The following is a 21,643-nucleotide window of genomic DNA, read 5'->3' as shown; positions in this document are numbered from 1 at the left end:
AAGAAGTGGTCCATCAGCAGCAGACTGTCTGACTGCTAGCCGGTAAGAAGAAACTTGTGCAACAGAAACAATGTGGGAAGTCGCAGGATGTGCATGTTGTGATGTTTTTTGTTGTCAGTTGAGATTAAGCTAAATATATTATTAGAGTTATTGTTAATAATAATGTACATATTAGATGAAAAACATTTACATTTGAAATATCCCTTTGGCACCCAATTAAAATAAATTGAAGGACTAAAATTAACAACTAGAAATAAATCAAAACTAAACCTGACTTAAAATGATGCACTGATTTTTTTTTTTCTACCGATACGATACCGATTATAACAAACAACTATAGGCCGATATCCGATGTTCCACTGTGAAACCGGTTTATGTAAAAAAAAAACATACCTGTTAATAACATTATTTTTAAAACCTTTTCTTTGCCAATAATAATAAAGTACAGTGTTTTTTTTTCTCAAAAAGAAAAAAATCATGAAGGGAGTCTTGAATGATCTTCCTTAACAGCGACGACTTCTCTGTTATCACAACTACCTGCTACTACCACATTTCCTCCTCCCACACAAGCAGCAGATCTGGTCAATCACTTAACTTTTAACCTTGAATGATGGTTTCCCCAGCAGGACATTGTCTAGTGTTTTGTTTCTGCACAATAGTCCTGTCAGGACAGATTGTTGTAATTCTGCTTCTCTCAAACTAATTTATTCATTCCTGTCAGGATTACTGAGAGGCAGTGTGTAATAACTAAATCTACATGCAGTCCACACAGAAACAATCTTAAAACAGTAAAAACTATGTCTTCCGTCCCTGTGGCTATATCTGCTTAATTTTGTCTACTGGATATTAGTTCATTGGACTAATATTTGGCCTTCGTATTCCAGGATTTTATCATGACCAATCAAATAGATTTTTGTCATTATCACAGAGTCCTGGATTATTTCTAATGAATGTGCCCCCCTGCGCTGAGTCATCCCCAGATTATTTATTTTTTCACCAGCCAAGACTGACAGGCCGAGGGGGAGGCCTTGCAGTAATTCACAGAAGACTCATTTGACTCATTTAAATCCCCCTGAATCTGTCTCCAGTTTTATTCAGGAATTTCCAGACCTTTTATCAGTCGTTATACTGCATTTTGACAGCGTTCTTATTCTTGATGATGTTGATGTTTGTTGCCCTTCTTCTTTCTTGTCTACTTCTGACTTTATTAAACTTTTAGACTCTTTTAATTTGTGTGAAACAGTCCACTCATGATAAAGGGCACACTCTTGACCCTGTGCTCTCTTGTTATCTGTCTGGATGTTGTAAACTTGATTTGATTTTGACATCTCTGATTACAACGCAGCGTTTTTCCAGGTTCCTTTTTTTTTGACCAAAAATAAATAAATAATTTGCTCCACCCTCCTAAATTCACTGTTTCTGTCAAGCTTTTTACTGTCTTAAACTTACCTTAACACTAGTGAACAACATGACCTCCCCATAGAGGAGCTGATTTTAACAGCTCTTGCAGAAATATTCTAGATTCTGTAGCTCCAGTCAGAGTTAGAAAGCTGAAACCACCTTCTCTACTGTGGTTAAATAAAAAAATTAAGAAACCTAAAGAAACTATGCAGGAAGGCAGAACAAAAGTAGAAAAAATTAGAAACTCAGTGTCGTCTTTGCTTCTCTGAAAAAAAATCTGATGTTCACTTGTCAGTGTAAAATTAAAGAAGCAAGGAACACTTATTTATTTGAATTGGTTACTAAACAGGGCGCAATCCCAGAATCCTTTTTTAAAACTATAAATTATGTAATTGGCCCTGTTTCAAGCCAGCCAGTTCAGTCTACTCCAGAGGATTGTGGGGCTTTTCCAAAATACTTTTGGGTCAATATCACCATAGAGTGTCTTTCAACCCTCACAATACTCAAACATTTTGGTTTTCAAAGATGAAAAGAAAATGTCATTGAATCGTTTCTGAAGACATTCAGAACCTTCAGAGGTGCATTCATTTAATTTAATAATTCATATATTCTTTTGTATAATTCTCTTAGCACTCTTTTAAAACTTCCTAGCTTTTCGGCCCTGTTTTCACTCAAAACTAATCTACTCTGCGTACTGTGTGCACCTGAGACTGTTACTGAAAACTGTGCTTTATGCTGGACCGTTTTTATTTATCGTGAGTTGTATCGTGGTAATCGAATATGGTTTTAATGATAATTAAAAAATGAAACTTTAATACTAATCGTGGGGAATTTATCATGATTTTATTCAAACAGGTAATCATTACATCCCTAGCTTCCGTGCACTTTTTTTTTTTTTAGATAATTATAGGCCATTATTCAAAGCATAAACCATAAGATATGTCCACCCTGTCATATATTACAGTTTAATACGTTTTCTTTGCAATATTAAGATGCAAATATATTTTCTGAAAGGTATGATGTCCCTTTCTTAAACGGAGTTATTAAAAAATAATATAATAATAATAAATAACCTCCTCAATTACATTCATTTTAATTTTTTAGCAATATTAACTAAAAATGAGTGCTATGTCCACCCTGTCCCCCTTAACCCATCTCCATGTTGCCATATTAGAAATATTTTGTCCAGATTTTTGAAAAAGTTGTCCAGATAACTGACTTCCTTTATGAATAACTTATCTAATCTAAATCTAAAACTAAATCTAATCTTCCACTCCCAACATATAGGTCACTAATGATCTACAGTTTGCAGCCCACGCTGGCTTGTATTCAATTTGAATTCTTCTTGATCTAAGCTCAGCCTTTGACACAGTGGACCATAATGACCATAATGTCTTAATCAACCACTTGGAGAGTTGTGTTGGTATCACTGGTGTGGCTCTGGATTGGTTTATATCTTATTTGTCGAACAGGTCCTTTTCTGTTGTGCTTTTTATTTTTTACCAGTGGCAACACAAGCTATTTGAACAGCTCATAAGCTTTAAATCTTGCACAACTTGTAGCTGATGAGAAAATCAATTTACTGTCTATTTCTTGCTTTGTCTCAGGAGGGTAAAAGATCGATGGCAGGAGTGAACAGGGACCGTATGGGAAAGAAAGATGACAATGGGCTTGGCTCAGCTATCGACTTTGTGCTCTCTAATGCGAAGCTGGTGCTGGGAGTCGGGGGAGCAGCCATGCTCGGGATCGCCACACTGGCGGTCAAAAGAGTGAGTACAGAAACAAGCTGTAGTGCTCTTTGAACCTGTGTGGTCATTTCAGTTTGACCTTAACACTGAGCATCACAATACAGTGTGGATTATTTTATGAATCTGTCATAACTCAGCCTAGCTTTGAGTATGGAGAAGTCAGCTTTGTTTAATATCCTGTGCATGAAACCTGCACAAGTTCTATAGCTTATTTCACATGTAATGGTGATTTTTTTTTTTTTTAAATCTTGTAAGTATACCTCATGAGAGGAAGAAAAAAATGATCTCTTTAAAAAAGTCCATGTTTTGTTTCCAGCACTGTAGATTTATTATTATGTTGGCTTGGCACATGAGACTAAATTTCCAATCTACCGCCTCCTAGGGCTTTAAAGCCACAAGCCCCAAACTCGGCAGAGGTCTGCGGCATGGGGGGCAGTTTGTTGCTATATCTTTTCAGACTGATCAGACTTTAAAGTTTTTTTTTTTTTAATTCATTAAAAAAAAAAAATCTCAATTTCCCATAGACTTCCATTGTCTGAGAAAAATTGCGCCCCTACAGGAGCAATTCCTGGGACTGAAAGGGAGGAGTCTGCCTTAGTTTAACTTTTAAATCGGTTAAAAATACAAGTAAATAATACCATTTCCTTGAAACTGACAAGCTAAACCAACATATGTTATTATTATAGGGGTCAGGGCTCATTAATAATTGATGTCTTGCCAGAGAACAGTCAGAAAGACGAGTGCTGTCTTACAACAAACAAATTTATTCTCGTTTAAGGGCTTTTGTAAATAAAATATTATGGCAATTGCATGCAATCCACCCATTAGTACACACCAACAGCTAAATTCAGATGAAAGTTAGCTGTTAAAGTGAGAAAACGAAAGATTTGCGTCTGCAATCTTGATAGCGCAAGCCCGTCGGCTTGTCCCAATACTTGAAAGGAAAAAAAGTCTACATACAGAAACTACAGCCTTTTACATTAAAACACTGCGGCAAATCAAAACAAAACAATTAGAAGAATATATTATAGAGATTAAAATGAGTGCTTGTGAGATATAACATCGACCTCTCGAGCTCCAGAGGACGGTGATTCTGGTTTTTCGTCGGTAGAACGGAAAAATCACGTACAATATTATTTCAAAATACATAATATCTTGGCAAATATAAACAAAAACAGACACGTGAACATAAACTGTTGAGAAATAAATCGGAAGTGGATCATGATACTGGACTTGTATATTAAAGTGACTGCATTTACCAGCTGCTTTGTTTTCAATTTTAATCTATAAAAAAACAGAAAATCATTTGTCTTGGATACTTTTTTTGTATGTATGTATTCATGTATTTATTTATTTATTTTTTTGCTCTAACAAGAAGTAATCTATATTTAATTAAATCGATGACATGTTATTTTACATTTGATTTGTCCATTTCTGCATCTAAACACCTAAAAACCTAAAACATGCTCTATTATACTATTGTTAGCAATTTCTTTATCGTCCAAATTAATTGGTGTACACAATTTTATTTTCAAGCTGCTTAAAATGCTCAAAGTAGGCTACTTTTTGAAATGTAAATCCTAAAAAAAGCAGCCATATTTACGGAAAGGTGCTTAACCTATAGAAAAAAACTATTAATTAAATTAGTGTTTAATTTTTCTTAATGACCATTTTTGTTGTCATAAAAACCTTCTTCATTACAATACAAAATAACAATTGATGCTCTACATGTGTGTGCCAATTTTTGTCCATGTAATACGATACAGAATCATTAAATTAGATTTTAATGTCGGTATATTATCAATAAACTAATCATTAAATATTTGTAATAATTAAAAAAATATTGGCCCCTTTCACAATGTTGTTGTTGAAATGAGGGACACAATGCTATTGTTGACCACATGATGGCGCCACAGGATAGCAAATACTTCAAGATCTGTTCAAAGACTTAAAAATTTTTCATTTATGTGCATAAATATAAAATGCATATACATGCATTCTATTTTCATAAACTTTAATAAAGCCCAATATAGTAATTATACAAAAACTATAATCTCCTAAATACCATTACTTTTTTTCTTATTTTAATAATATTGACAACATATTTCTCAAGTTATCACACATTACTGAAAAAGTAAAGGGACCCTATATTAGTTATCTATTTTCATGTTGTACATATAATAGTACTCGCATAAGGACTCATAATTTACTTGAAAAGAGACACATCCATTTGTGTAATGGCATCATCTACACAAACCATTGTGCTTGGACCCCTAATGACCACCTTGACTTAAACCACATTGTTTTAGTTACCTTCTGTGTCATTTCCCACAACGCTTCAGTGACAGGCCTGTGAAATAGCAAACGGGAAAAAAAGGTATGACTTAATTCTAATCCTGCTAGCCAATTCTGGGCTTTTTATTAGAACAGAAAACAGCAAGGGTCCATAGAAAAATACTGTTGTAGGTTAAGAACGCTTGACACACAGGTACTCTGGCTCTTTTAGGCCAAGCCAACATCAAAGTTTGAAAGTCAAACTTTAGCTTCTAGTTATTATTATTATTATTATTAGTGTATAATTGAGTTTGGTTTGTCTCAGATGTACGATCGAGCACTCAGTGCCCCATCCAGTCCCACTAAAGCCAACCCGTCGGGACGAAGAAGCTGGGAGGAGCCGAGCTGGCTGGGGTCATCACCACGGACACTGAACTGCGACATGAAGCAGAACATCAGCCGCTCTCTACAGACGCTCCCCACCTCCTCCAGCTCCTTCAAGCCAGGTAATGAACTTCTGGTGCCTTGCATACTTTAACATCCTGAACTTTTATATGTAAAAACCATGAAAAAACATATGCTCTTTTTTACTTCCTGATGACCACAAACGTTATGTTTTAGTTCATTTCCATATTATTGAATTTCCTCTTTGTAGATTTGAGTTTTTTTATTTATTTATTTTCTTTTCATTCAAATTCTTAATTTAATATTTAATCCTGAGCCATCATGGACACCGTTTTTTCTAGTTTGTCTCATCCTAACCTGTATCCTTATTGTTTACCAGGATTGTACATGTTGGCGTGTCTGCTCAGTGGGTATTTAAACCCTTCCTTAACTAATACACTGTAGGTTTCTGTAGACACTTCATTTGTTTTATGGGCATTAGGGATATAGATAATCGTTGTGTCTAGTTGATGACATGTCTGAATGACAAGTTGTTGTGAAGTAAGCATTGGACATTTTCAAAATCTACCTCACTAATAATTTATTGAATGACTAGTGTCCTCTGTTCTCCAACATAGTCCAAGACTAGTCTCAATCTGTATCTGGAAGACTAAAGATTGTGTTGCTTTAGGCTGAGTGTTGTGATTAGGTAGAATTATTCTTTCAGGTTTTGACCTTTGGAAGGTATGAGAACGTTTTAGTATGTTAAAATAACTCTATTATGTTTTATTCTTCTGTGGTTTAGATTCTTTACATTGTCTTATGGGCCGTGGTGGTGGCCGTCCTGGTAAGGCTGAACTCCAAATGGCACGGATGCGCCTCTCACTGCAGGAACACCTCTGGGCCTTCTTTCAAGAGCGAGTGGCGATCCCTTCTGAAGAGCAGACCGTCGCTCGCCGTGCTGCGTTGGATATCTGTGCAGAGCTCAGAGTCTTTCTGCATGCTAAACTGCCTGATATGCCCCTACGAGAAATGTACCTGAGCGGAAGTCTATATGATGACCTTCAGGTGAGAACAAGTGTGATCAGTTCTGAGAGTGTTTTAATCGTCACATAATAAGCAAGAATGTAGGGCAAATATGGCCTTTAATTGAAGGGCTTCTAATATACAGTTTTTTAGATTTTAAATATTGTTTAAGTCTCTTCTGCTCACCAAGGCTGCTTTTATTAAATCGAAAATACATTAAAATCATTGATATTCCGAAATATCATTACGATTTAAAATAATTATTTTCTATTTTAATATACTTTAAAATGTAATTCATTCCTATGAATCAAAGCTGAATTTTCAGCATCATTACTTTAGTCTTCAGACACATGATATTTCAAAAATCATTTGCTGCTCAAGAAACATTTCTTATTATCAATGTTGAAAGCCAGTTTCTCAGATTAGCCAAAATTGACTTCTACATGGTGTTTGCATATAAATGTCTAAGCAGTGTGCACACAAACACCCTACAATGATAAAAAATCCATTCACTCCTGTTTTTTAAACCCCCAAGAAACCTAAAGTCTCAGTTATCAAGCCGTTTTCATTTTCTGAGTAGTATGATGTCATACTGCTCAAGCCCCGCCCACACCCGCTGACGGACTGTCAGCATATTTCCGCCATCAACAAGTTGTATGCTGTCCTCATTTTCTGCTTGAGCAATGACAATGTCTCATTAGCAATGCAGTTGTTTTGATCCTAAAGAATCACACTAACTTGTGGAAAATGGGCATCCGATGTCCCCTTTAATATGTTTGTAGAATTCTATCAGAATTCTTTGATAGATAGGAAGTTCAATTTAGAAAATGTATTTGAAATAGAAAGCTTCAGTGACATTTTTTATGTCTACTCTCACGTGTAATGCAACCTTTGCCAGTTATTCATCACTCATTTTTCACATCTCTAGGTGGTGACTGCTGACCACGCCCACCTAATGGTACCCATGATCCTTGAGAAAAATCTCTGGTCATCTATTCCTGGTGAGGACACCATCATGAACCTTCCTGGTTTCTGGCTGGTTCGTCGGGAAAACCTTGAGTACTTCCCGCGTGGAAGCAGCTACTGGGACCGTTGCATGATGGGTGGCTACCTTTCCCCAAAGAGCATCCTAGAAGTTTTCGAGAAGCTTGTCGCCAGCTCCATCAACTGGCCTGCCATCGGTAGTGTTTTAGATTACATCATCCGACCCGTGGTCCCGTCGGAAACGCTTACGCTAGAAGTGCAGTACGAAACGGACCGTAGGCTTTATGTGGATTTCCTCCCATTACTTGTTATGGAGGATGGCGTCTCGCTGATCGCCAAACCGCATCGATTGGCCGCCGAACGGCACGAGAACCTGTGGCGTCAGAGTTTTCGTGTGGCGGAAACGGCGAAGTTACGTGCTTTCGACCAGGAAGACGCTGGATGCCGTGGCACGTGTCTTAAAGTCATTAAAGCTGTGTGTAAACTGAATCCAGCGCTGGGACAACTAAGCGCAAGCCAGCTCACTAATGCAATCCTTCTCCTGAGCGAACAGGAGGGGGATTGGACTCAGGAAGCGCTCACCAATCGTTTCATGCAGCTGCTCCGTGCACTAGTGGGACACCTAGAGGCTGGGAGGTTACCCTGCATCTTCAATCTCAAAGTCAATCTATTCTGTGAGCTAACACCACAGGAAATTGATGAACTGGGATACACACTCTACTGTGCATTATCTGACCCAGAGAGCCTTTTGAGAACTGTTTAGAAAACTGGCATGCACATATGAAAGAATTGAGTTGATGCACAAACCAAAATAATGGCAATGTTTTCATACGTGTCTTGTTCTGAGTAGATGAGCAACCTCAATTGTTTTTTACACATTAATATTTTTGTCAGTCATAACATAAGTTATTTTCAGGTTCTACAACTTCATCTGTTGGTCATTTTTTTATGTGGCCCATCTTGCATCATTTCAGTGTTTTTGTCTTCTAAGTATCATGTGAAGTAAGTATCATCACAGTGAAGTATCATGACCATTATATATTTATCTAGTAAAGAATCACATTCTAACTTCAGTGATATTATATTATAAATTCAAGCACCGTCATCTCTTATGTGTATCTGTTATTACCCAAAATGCGATGAGTTTCTGATGGTAATTTGACATGTTATATTTGTTCTGTGAAATTCATGATTTTATGTTTCCCAGTTATTTGTTACGTGGAACATTGTTCAGTATTTTCTTCAATTTTGTTCTTGGAGTCATCAAAATATTTTCCTTTAGAGAAACTGAGCGTTGTTTTATAGTAATCAGATGGCAGGGTCTCTAAATTATCTTTAAGTTACATTTCCTGTGAGTTTTAAAAAAAAACTTGTAACTCTGACACTGAAGGCCTGATTGTATAATTTAATTATTTTTAGTAAACAAAACTTTCTGAAATATTAAATTATTGGAAGGCAAGTCAAATTAAAACACCTCTAAAATAACTAGAGGATTTCTGTCCAGTATTCAATATCGATTGCAAAGTGATGATAAAGTTTAAGAAAAAGATCATGTTTATTTGATCATGTTTCTCCCCTGTATTTCCATCTTTCTCATCACTTTGGGATGTTAAAATATGCAAATGATCTATTTTACCTAATTGCTTATTTTCAGATATGTTGTCTAAATAGGTTCTCCTGTAAAAGTTACACAGAAATGTTGAATGATATGATGTTATTTAAATGGTCAACACGGGTTATTACCACAGATGAAGATGGAGACCTGAATTAATGATCAAAACAAAGAGCAGAAGTGATATTTATTTTTATTGTATTATGACTGCCTAATAAACCAAGGAAACCCTTGCAGACCTCCTTAAAGCTCTAGAATCATATAAAAACATGGTTTAATCTTTTGAGGCTGTGGGTTATACCGAGGGTGAACTGAAATGTATTGTGTGACTTCATAGAGACATTTTTGTATTTTTGTATTGATTGTACAGATGTCACCAAAAACCATTTATGTATATCTTATGATCATTCTTTGTGCTTGGAGAGTGACATTTGTTAAAACAAAATATACAGTAGGCTACATCTCTGTTATAAAATGCCAAAACTCTTCGGAGAGATCTTGTGTTTGTATATTATGTGTGTTTATGTATGCTTGCGTAACCAGAACACCCGTGTCTAGCTGTGTGACGTAGCAGAAACACATTTACCTGGCGAATGATTTGACAGGGCACCACTGAATCCAAAAGTAGATGATCTAGTGGAGTTCAGCTTGGCCTAGAACTTTGCATGTGATGCTTGTGAATTCGTTCCTTCATTTCCTGGTGATTTGTATTTTTATTAAACCGCAAATTGTATAACTTGTTCTGTGCCTCGGGTCTCTGTGCTGCAATATGGAGCAAAGGATGAAAATAAAGACGAATGGAGTAGAACTGTATTACATTATTGTGAATTATTTGTGCAAGTCTCTGAATCCAATAGCTGACAAGACCAATGTTTGGGGTCAGATTTAATTTTTATTTTTTGGGGGGAAGAAATTGATCAAAAGTGACTGTAAAGACTTTGTCCCAAAGCATTTATTTTTAAAGTAAATGCTGTTCTTGATATATTTAAATACATATGTAATGTTATATATCAATGTTATATCTCAGTTTCCACAAAAATATTTTGCAGCACAACATTATTTATCATTATCAATGTTTATTGAGCAGCAAATCATCATATGAGAATGATTTCTGAAGATCATGTGACACTGGAGACTGCTGAAAATTCAGCTTTGCATCACAGGAATGTTAAATATATTAGTAAGTAAATGCAGCATTGATGAACATAAGAGACTTTCAAAAGCATTACACGATATAACCAACCACAAACCTTTAAACTGTAGCATTATTAACCTGGCTGGCATGACAGAATTTAGGCCAAAGGTAAACAGTGATGTGTTGATGTGTAATGTGCTAAACTGACTCTAGATGTCATGTGATGAACATTTTGAATAATCACAGGAAACAGATGCAGGAACTAATCAGTGTCTGGTTTCCGTAGACTAGAGATGCAGTCAGTCAATCAAATCAACGGCTTACAAAATAGAAAAAGTGGAAAAACACCATCAGTTAAGCAATTAAGACAAGAACATTTTTCAAGTAAATTCAACTGTAGACAGCAGAGCACGAAATCAAACAAGCAAATACTAACAAAACTTTATTTAACTTCAGGTTTGGAAGAACTTTTGCTGTGATTTTGAGTTAAATGATTAGACAATAAAGAAGCCAAGTGGACTTGATCAGGTTTAACAGAAATACAATTCATTTCAGTGTGATAAATGGAGTATGATACACCAGCTTTATAAAAAGGGTTTACACACATACACACAAAAGTCATCTGACAAAAACTTATGAGAACCACAAATCCAAAGTACTATTAATCTACCAGCAATTTATTCAATCTTTTATTAAATGTTCTACAAAAACAATTAATAGCTTAATTACAAACTAAAAATACATCTTTTATTTTTAATTCATCCATTGAAACAAGGCTTCGAGGGGAAGTGCAGAGAATCCCTAGCTCAACAAGTTAAACTCATTTCTTCTTTTTAAGTTTTGCTTTGAGTTTAATGCTTGGAAAAACATGTCCTGTTACTCTGGCATTTGTTGATTTCTTTACATTGCATATTTCAAATTGCAGAAGATTTAACAAACGTCAACCAGTGATGTTCTGTACTGTTAATGGTCCAGTACAACACGATGTGATTTTTTTTCATTTAGCAGGAGCAAAGCCCACGCGGTCTGCCTCTCTGTCAAACACAGTGTAGTAGCGGCCAATGAACACATCTCCCAGAATCCACAGCGGCCCGGCAGGGGGTGGGATATCCATTGCCGTAAAGCCAGACAGACAAACACTCACACCCATGTGAGTCATCTGAGAAAAGACAAAAGTGAGAGTTAATATTGATTCAAAGTATTCGGTTAATCAATGCTGCATTCATTTCCAAAGCAGTTTTAATCGACGTCCTGAGATTTGATTCGATTCCAAAAATAAGAGCATTTGGATTTTATTTATTTATTTTTGGTGTACAATAAAAAGAAAATGCATTCCTCTATGTAATTAAAGGAGTATTTCAACCAAACATGAAGATTTGCTGAATGTTTACTCAGACTCAGGCCAACCAAGATGAGTTTGTTTCTCCATCAGAACAGATTTGGAGAAATGGACCACCACATCACTTGCTCACCAATGGATCCTCTGCAGTGAATGGGTGCAGTCAGAATGAGAGTCCAAACAGCGGATAAAAACATCACAATAATGCACACCATTGGATTGTTCAAGTTCATGTTTCTTTTAGACATGCAGCTTTTTTGGTGGATTACAGTGGAGTATTTATCAGCTGTTTGGGCTCTCATTCTGATGGCACCCATTCACTCCTTTTGTTTCGTTTTTTTTAAACAAACTTTATTTTTTTGGTGACTTATTCCTTGAAATGGATGGAAGAGTGTATGAAGGTGAAAATGTATCCCAGCACTCTTCCACCCTCAATACCCATGACTGAAGTGCCCTTGAGCAAGGCACTGAACCCCCAGTTGCTCCCTGGGCTGGATCTATAGCTGCCCAATGGTCGAGGTGTGTGTTCATGGCCGGCGCGCAGATGGCACTAGGGACGGGGACTAGGGGGACATGACCCCCCCAGATTCATAGTAACCAGATCCCTCCCCCTCAGTGTCTCAATGAAAGGCTCTATTGGTAAACAGAGGATTAATCTGAGTTTCCGCTATGTACATTAGTCTAAGTAGAAGCGACCCGGCCCGCCGCTCCTTAAACGTGTAAGTTACTAAACGATTTTTGAAAACACACTTTTGACCGCAGTGTCTGAGCGAGTCCCAAAACACTTGTAGCCAATCAGCGGTAAGGGGGCGTGTCTTGTCCTGTTAGCGAGAAGAGAGCACTCAATTTGAGTGCACACAGGACGCATATTACATTTACATTTAGCAGACGCTTTTATTCAAAATTGGCATATTAGCAGATCGACTACAGATTGAGAGAGATGGCAGATAAAAAAAAGAGGGTTTACAATCAGGCAAGAGGCAGGACCCACGTTAATATCGGGGCAGCTTTCCAGCGGTGGAGAGAAACTCAACGATTGGGAAGGGGTCGAATCGGATGCTGAGGTTTCTTTGTTTCTTTTTGATAGGCGAGTAACGTTGATTTTGCGTTGTTTTACACAACTTATCCATGTTGGCTTTTGTTTGAATATGCTTGTATGTCATCTTCGCTTGTTTCCGCGATCGTAGTTGACATGGTTGCGTATGTACGTGTGGGGTGAAGATTTCAAAATAGGGGCGAAGCACGGTGGCCGAGAGAGCTCAACGCGCTGCAACTTCACAAAACGCGTTCAAATAGAAAAAGCACCAGCAAATTAAGAAAACATTTTCATCAGTTTGACAGCACACGTGCTGCAAATACTCACAACACAAACAAATACAGAAACGCTCTGCAAATACTCAACACAAACAAAATTACCCCGACAAAAAGAAAATTTAAACAAGGTTTTTTTATTTTTGAGTTTTGATTACCATTTGTATAACCATAGTTGTACAAATACCATAGTTAAACTATGGTTAGAGTAGTAAATCCATGGTAAATCTGTTAATGATTACAGTAACAATTTTTTTATTTGCTTTTTTTATATATTAAATGTATTTATTAATTCATTCATTTCAATAGTCAAACCATAGGCTATGTTTAGTTTTTGTAAGGCAAGTTGTAAAAGTTAGCCAGCTTACATAACCTTTCACAGTTACAGGAATTGTGTATTTAGTCAGCTTATTTAGGCTAAAAATATCAATTTTTCAAAAAAAAAAAAAAAAAAAGCTAAGGAATCTATGACCAGGATTTTTAAAATAAACAAAGATCTTTTCAGAGCAAACATTGATAAATAATGTCCCAGCCATGTTTGTCACTTTACGGTTCCCTTAAATATAAAATTTCTTTATTTGTTTCTATTGTGAGTATTTGCAGCACAAGTTGTCAAACTGATGAAGATGTTTTCATAATTTGCAGGGATTTTTGTCATTTGCAGCACGTTTAGCTCTCTCGGCCACCGTAGCAGGTCCTGCTGGGGTACGGGTGTGTTTGTTTTGGTGCTAAAGAATCGGGTCAGGGCAGATGCAGGCTGAAGCACAATAATAATCTAACCATTACTTTGTACCCACCTTCTCACTACACGCTGTTCTGTTGTCAAACAAATGACAATGGTGCTGCCACTGATGTTTATGTTCTTTGTGTGTGTGTGTGTGCTATGACTCCTGACCCCCGGGGTCCTACGAGGAGCTGGTAGCTGCCTCAATTGTGCCTGTAGCGGTAACCATAGTGATCTTGTACAGGTGCATCTCAAAAAATTTGAATGTCATGGAAAAGTTCTATATTTTTTGTAATTTAATTCAAAAAAGCAAACTTTTTTTATATTCTAGATTCATTGCACACAGACTGAAATATTTCAAGAGTTTTTTGTTTTAATTCTGATGGTGACTTCCAGCTTAGAAAAATTAAAAGTAGGAAACTTTGCATTTTAATTTTTCTTTTTCTTTCAAAGTAGGTTTAATTATGCACTCAATACTCAAATACAACCTGGGCTTCAGTGCGCCGTGGCATTGAGGGGATCAGCCTGTGGCACTGCTGAAGTGTTACTGAAGCCCAGGTTGCTTTGATTGCGGCCTTCAGCTCCTCTGTATTGTTTGTCAGATGTTACTCATCTTCCTCTTCATAATACCCCATAGATCCTCTGTGAGGTTCAGGTCAGGTGAATTGCTGGCCAATCAAGCACAGTAGTATCATGGTCACCAAACCACTTGGAAGTGGTTGTGTCACTGTGGGCATGTGCTAATGTCCTGCTGGAAGAGGAAATCAGCATCTCCATAAAGCTTGTCAGCAGATGGAAGATGGAAGTGCTCCAAAATCTCCTGGTAGATGGCTGCATTGACTTTGGACTTGATAAAACACAATGGAGCAACACCAGCAGATGTCACGGCTCCCCAAAAAAATCACTGACTTCAGAAACCTCACACTGGACTTTGGGTTCTGTGCCTCTCCAGTCTTCCTCCCGACGTTGATTTCCAAATGAAATGCTAAATTTACTTTCATCTGAAAAGAGGACTGTGGACCACTGAGCAACAGTCCAGTTCTTTTTCTCTTTACCCGAGGTGAAATGCTTCTGATGTTTTTTTCTGGTTCAGGAGTGGCTTGGTTCTAGGAATGTGACAGCTGTAGCTCTTTTCCTGAAGATGTCTGAGTGTGGTGACTCTTGATGTGCTTATTCTGGCTTCAGTTCACTCCTTGTGAAGTTCTCCCAAGTTCTTGAATCGGCTTTTCCTGATAATGTTCCCCAAGGCGGTGGTCATCCCTGTTGCTTGTGCACCTTTTCCTACCACACCTTTCTACTTCCAGACAACTTTCTATGAATGTATTTTGATACAGCACTCTGTGAACAGCCAACCCTTTCAGCAGTGACCTTCTGTGGCTGACACTCCTTGTGGAGGGTGTTGATGATTGTCTCTTGGACAAGTGTGAAGTCAGTCTTTTCTATAATTGTGGTTGCATGTTCTAAACTATCCCAGGAGGTACCCTGTATTTATACTCAAAATTAATCAAACTAATCAAGCTCAAAATAGAATATTCAAATTTTTTGAGATACTGAATTTTTAATTTTCTTAAGCTGCAAGTCATAGCCATCAGAATTAAAACTACTGAAATATTTCAGTTTGTGTGCAATAAATCTAGAATATAAGAAAGTTTGCTTTTTTGAATTAAGTTACAAAGAAATCGTCTATGTCTGAGCTGTCGATTTTTCTGGACTGAGAAAATTTGACTGCTGGACAGCTTGGCCCCCCCACCAGTTAAAAAATCCTATCTGCGCCCCTGATGATGTGTGTGTGTGTGTGTGTGTGTGTGTGTGTACTTGGATGGGTTAAATGCAGAGCACCAATTCAGAGTATAAATTACCATAATCTGCAAATGTCACGACTTTCACAGCATAACAGTGTATGTTCCTGTTTCCAACCTCAGCGGAGAGTACTAGGAAAAACCACACAAGATTCTGTAAAAAGGGACTTACCTTCAGAACATAGTCCTCTCCAGTTAAGTTGAACATTTTCCCTCCCAGGCTGACAGAAACAACAGGAAGTGATGGAATCCTCTTACAGTCAATCCAGTACTAGAAAAAGAGGAAATGTTCACTTTACAACTTCCTCAATTTATGCTGGAAATACATGGCAATGGACATGTCAGCAAATTGAAAGGATAAATAAGCATTATAAACGATGCAATGTATATGTTTTGATGTAGGTGTATTTTAGCAGGAATGCTCCTCACCTCTCCCATAAGCAGGGGTAATGCTCCGATGGCTTTCTGCAGCGCCCGCACCTCTTGAACCGGCCCCGTGATCATTGATGTCCCTGTGTCAACAATTGCCTGGCATCCGTTTTTACAGAGGGTAAGAGTGCCACCCACCTGAACTCTGTTGGAAAACAACCAATATAAGCAAGAATACTGGAAACATGGCTTGTATGCTAATGGTGATCACATACTCATCCATCTTTATCTGCCAGTAGGCCTTTCGCGTGACATTGACGTAATGCAGATCACCGTCAAAATACTGCTGGTCAAAACCTCCCAGCATCAACTCACCTCCAACTTCACCTGCGGGGTCCCTACACACAACATTTACTTATAAGAATTAGCATGTGCATTAAGCCATTTTGAGGAAAGTCCCTACAACCGAAGTCATTTTTAAAAGGTTACACATCTTGGTCCCAAAAAGTAGGCAAAGCCTGACTCACATGTGCCCTTTTTATTTATGAGTCACTCAGTTAGTAAAAGAGGCTTTTTATAGAGACAGAACAATTGACTATAGTGTGATAAATTGGCTGTAACATGCAGATGCGCTTTGAAAAGCAGTAATAGGAGTCATGCGTTACCGTTTAACAAGAATAAATACAAATTCTTTCATGCTGAAGGTCGCACTATCAGTCTACATTTGTTGCCACATTCTTCACCATTATAAAACTGAAATGGAGAAGGAAATAGAGGAACCTTGAGGTAAGGGAAACTATGTTTCCCTTTCAAACTCTCTCATGTCAATATTAAATGTCTACCATTTGGCTAAACAATTAGAAAAAACAATCAAATGAACCTTGAAACAAACAGCTCACCGGTTGATATAAAAAGAGAAGATATTCTGAGGCAGGATTTTGGCAGCCATGGCCGTGTCAAACACGGGCGTAACCCCGTCTACAGAAATGGAGGGGTATGCCATGCCCAGGACGCCATCAAAACGTGCCACCGCAAACACAATCCCAGGCTGTTTAACCGCCTCACCAAACTGCTGGTTTGGCACCTTTAGCCCTGCCAACTACAGACAGAAACAAACGTGTCAGTTTTGAGGAGTGTTGATGCCTCAAACAGTGTGCTGTACTTTGTCAATAGTTCGAGAAAAACTAGGCACCATACTACTGCTGGGGAAGTCGTGCCCTAATGGTTAGAGAGTTGGACTCCCAATCGAAAGGTTGTGAGTTCGAGTCCCGGGCCGGCAGGAATTGTGGGTGGGGGGAGTGCATGTACAGTTCTCTCTCCACCTTCAATACCACGACTTAGGTGCCCTTGAGCAAGGCATCAAACCCCCAACTGCTCCCCGGGCGCCGCAGCATAAATGGCTGCCCACTGCTCCGGGTGTGTGCTCACAGTGTGTGTGTGTGTGTGTTCACTGCTCTGTGTGTGTGCACTTCGGATGGGTTAAATGCAGAGCACAAATTCTGAGTATGGGTCACCATACTTGGCTGAATGTCACTTCACTTTCTTTTCTTTTCTATAAATGACTGAGGATCACACACTACCAAACTTGTGAAGCGAACATAAACTCATGCATAACATGCTTCAAAAGCTGCTTGGTGTATTTAAACACTATGCATTCTCAAATTGGCCAACAACAAAACAAAATGTGCTTAATATTGGTCTGAAGTGGGTGGAGTCACAATCGAAATAAATCATTTAGAGTCTGTGCCCATCATACACTACGTGATTTTTTTTCTTTTTCTGACTGCTAGAAATCATCCAGAGTGGCTCTGAACTTTAACAGCTGTGGTCAACTCTACCTTGACTTTAAATCAACGCAAAAATCAGGAAAACAAATTGCGCAATATATTCCTGCATTATGCTAAAGTACTTAAATACTTCAAACTTAGTACTGAAAGAAGAGCAATTTTGAAGAATCTAATTTAAAAAAAAAAGACAACTGCACCTAATAAAATTACTAAAAACTGAAAATGTAAATAAATATACAATAAAATAGTACCAGCCTCAGTGACATTATTGGTTACTTTTTTTTTATAACCCTTGATTTGTTTTCCACACATATCATTGGATTTTTTTAGTGGCCTGTGATATAGTGTATAGTCACTTTTATGATGCTTTTCCTATTCTTTTGGAGCTTTTACAGCTCTCACGATGTAATCTTTACTCACGGTGACTGTATCCTGACTGATGAAGCCAGAGAGACTGCCTCTGCCATACTGGATCGAGAACTCTGTGCCATTCTGGACATACGTGCTCGACTTCTTAGAGTTGTAGCGATGGTGCAACCCTGAGAGACATTTTATGAAGATGTTTTAGTAACGGAAAACACAATACATATCAAAACAATGACCCAAAACAACCCTCACAGCATGCAATGTCCAGGTAGGAGCAATGGATGGAGGGAACCCAGAGGTTGGATGATCCAGTGTCAAACAGCACAGTGAAGTCCTGCGGAGGGGTCCCAATACTGATCACTCCAAAATACTGAGACTGGAATGAAAGAAAGGACAGTTGGATTTATTACATTCCTCTTTCAAAAACCATAATGCATAATCAGGGACTGATGCCACATTGTCTTACATCCATGAAGTTGGTGAGTTTCTCAATAGGTGGAGGCAGTTTTGTTGGTGATGGTGAATGTGTTGTGGAGGGCAATGAAAATCTGACTTTGTTGGTTTCCTCTCTGGCCATGGATTTGATCTCGTCAATAGTCCTCCCGTTCTCTGCCAGTATGCGGCGCACAGTGCGCATCTTGTGCAGAGGAATTCTAGACATACAACAGTGATCAATAAAACAACTGCTTCGAGTAGTGCACCACATCTATATAAATCTTTGGCCATCACAACACGACACCAATGTTCAAACAAGGCATTTAATGAATAATCCGAAGTAGATCTTTATTATTTTTTTTCGAAGAAAATGTGACTTGTTGTTGCTATGGCATAACGTCTTATTTTTCTTCTAGACAATCATTTGTTTAGATCGCAGCACCATTATGTAGTTTTTTTACCCAGACCTGTCTATTGTGGTTTATTGATACATCTTAGATAACCACGCCCCTAATCGTTACGTAAGAGCAAAGCGAACTGTGATTGGTCGACCGCGCGTCAACAATCTAAATGTGCAGTGACTCGTGAGCAGTTTAATTGTATTAAACTGTGTGAGGCGGAAATATATAAAATAACCGTGCTTACTGATTGACAAAGCGTTTAGATGCGTTTGTGCACGGTTTCATTAAGAAGTTCATTAAGTCCAATTACAACGCTGACTTTATAAGCAACGAAACTGTCAAAACGGCAAGCATGAATGTCAGTCAGCTCCTCTTATTATAAATAAAGTTTAAGTTTTTCGCATCTCCCTCTCGTTTTCATTGTAGATGCTGGTTTACACAATGTTGCACCTCAACCACAGCAGTTCACACATGAAACTGAACACAGTCATCCGAGTTCAACTTCCTGCTCCCAAACATCAGATCATGATGCTGTATCAAACTTCGAAACGTCGTAAGCAGCACTGTTTATAGCAGCTTGATTCATATTATGAAACATAATGCATCGGATTGTTGTTTGTAGATACATATTTCCTCATCACTGTTGGTGATTTATATAGTGAAAGTTAATGTGCAAAAGTCATAATGAGGCTATTTAAGTTTTTAATAAGCAAAATGTTTCCTGATCTAATATGTTCGCATAAAACGCGCTTACATCGATAATAACTTTTTAGAATTGACGTACTTACCTGATTATTGCTTGGCTGTCCGCAATTAACATCCAAATTAAAAACGCGAACAGGTGAAAGCGATCCATTCTCTGCTCTTAAAAGAAATAAATTGGTTTTACTTCCGATCTGATACAAAATTCAGACTTGCAGAAGCAATTCTGAGGTATAACTTCCACCGCCGCCCCCTGTACGCAACTTATATATCCAAAAGTGGTTTTCGGAGAGTTTCGCGCAAGCTCGGGGGTTTCCGTTCTCCTTAATCCTGATTGGCTAGTAGCACCGATGTACCGCTACGATTGTTTGGAGAACACATCAATCAAGTTGAATTTCACGCCTATAGGTTCCTGATTGTTTAAATGTGGCGTTGCTGGTTTGTTGTGTTTGTTAACCAGCAAAACCCAAACTTATCTAAATATGCTGATATATTGTTTTTTCTCACTTAGATGTACAAATGATTTGACGTCACATTATAAACATCTCCATTTTGCTTTTGTTTTAAAATCGGTCCTTAGGCTTGACTTGTTAGCATGGACATTATTGCCCCTGCTGGTAGATGCCCAAACTGCAACCATTCTGTGGATAACCAGCATCCATCTCCTGACTCTCATTCAGAAATACCTGTGTATTCTATTGGAATAAAAAATGTATGCACCTTCGTAAAAGTGATGGATATGTATGAATGATGTAGTGAAACTGGTTAAAGAATTGTAGTAAAGCAAGGAAAAGTACACTTTTAGATAAACAAGGTGACATAATGCATGGCACTTGCAGATTTAGAAAAGATTCCTTCATTACCTACAGGATTGCTTGTATTAAGGATTTCAATACAAAAGAAAAGGCACTAGAGTCATCTGTTTCTGTTAAATTTTAACAGAGTAAGTGATAGGGGAGACCAGTGGCAGTTGTAACATTTTCCTTCATAACTCACAGACTTCTTGAAATACACTTCTTTTGATACAAGAAACAAATATAGGTGCACTAATAATGCAACTGATATATTTTCAATATCAACACTGAAATATAAGCCACATTAACCCACTGTATCTCAAATAAAAACTAACCTCAAAGTAATCAATGCTATAATAAAGCTCAGAGGTGTAGCAATAGGGCAGGCAAGGAAGGTAATGTTGCCAGATCCAGTTATTAGCCTATAAACAACTTTGGACTTGTCTTTTCTACTTAATTTGACAATTTAGAAAGTTAATAGAGGAGAAAGTTGCTGTTTAGGGTATTGATATCTTTATCTTATCTTATTTACAAAAGATTTGAACTCATGTTGCTTTTTTTTTCTATTTGTTTTCATAGCGATATCTGGCAACACTGCAATGATCGCCAGACCTTAAGCCGAGAGTAATCAAAAGAGCCCACGGACATGTTATTGCTGAGGGTGATAGGATACCACATTCAGGAAGGCAAATGCAAAAAAAACCTTGATATTATCTGTCAGATGTGTTATCGACACTATTAAAACAATAGCATATATCACTAGTGCAGAGAGCTGTAGAACAAGTAGGTTACATCTATGCTATTTCATTGAATGTAGTTAAATTTTCACAAAGTCACGTTCATAAGAGCACTAGACAAAGTTAGCATCTATATTAAATGGTTATTATGGTTATTAATGAAAACTATAACAGTAATAGACCTACATATTGTTGAATGAATATTAAGCAACTGATCAAATGATATACACCTAACCTAACCAATGGTGAAATAAATGATATAATTTAACAATCTTTCACAAACATTGTCATATCTGTCTCTTTTAAAATGTTAGT

At 37.6% G+C, this 21,643-nt stretch overlaps 2 protein-coding genes across 2 annotated transcripts; one reads left to right on the top strand and one right to left on the bottom strand.

Moving 5' to 3' along the window:
• Positions 1 to 3,023: 3,023 nt before the first annotated feature.
• Positions 3,024 to 9,618, top strand: LOC132142676 (mitochondrial dynamics protein MID51-like). Its single transcript, XM_059552726.1, has 4 exons — positions 3,024 to 3,170; positions 5,749 to 5,929; positions 6,613 to 6,875; positions 7,762 to 9,618. The coding sequence occupies exons 1-4, from the start codon at positions 3,024 to 3,026 to the stop codon at positions 8,578 to 8,580; spliced, it is 1,410 nt and encodes a 469-aa protein (XP_059408709.1). The 3' UTR covers positions 8,581 to 9,618.
• Positions 9,619 to 10,568: 950 nt separating this feature from the next.
• Positions 10,569 to 20,093, bottom strand: LOC132142654 (cathepsin D-like). The gene is made up of 9 exons (XM_059552691.1): positions 19,884 to 20,093; positions 18,726 to 18,912; positions 18,512 to 18,635; positions 18,314 to 18,432; positions 17,006 to 17,205; positions 16,382 to 16,504; positions 16,167 to 16,311; positions 15,910 to 16,008; positions 10,569 to 11,723 (listed from the first exon to the last, which is right to left on the bottom strand). The coding sequence occupies exons 1-9, from the start codon at positions 19,949 to 19,951 to the stop codon at positions 11,562 to 11,564; spliced, it is 1,227 nt and encodes a 408-aa protein (XP_059408674.1). The 5' UTR covers positions 19,952 to 20,093; the 3' UTR covers positions 10,569 to 11,561.
• Between the last annotated feature and the right edge of the window lie 1,550 nt (positions 20,094 to 21,643).

This window comes from Carassius carassius, chromosome 1, assembly GCF_963082965.1.
Source record: "Carassius carassius chromosome 1, fCarCar2.1, whole genome shotgun sequence".
NCBI classification, from domain to species: domain Eukaryota; kingdom Metazoa; phylum Chordata; class Actinopteri; order Cypriniformes; family Cyprinidae; genus Carassius; species Carassius carassius.
Note: the sequence above shows the minus strand (reverse complement) of the source record. Positions and strands in the feature narration are given on the sequence as shown.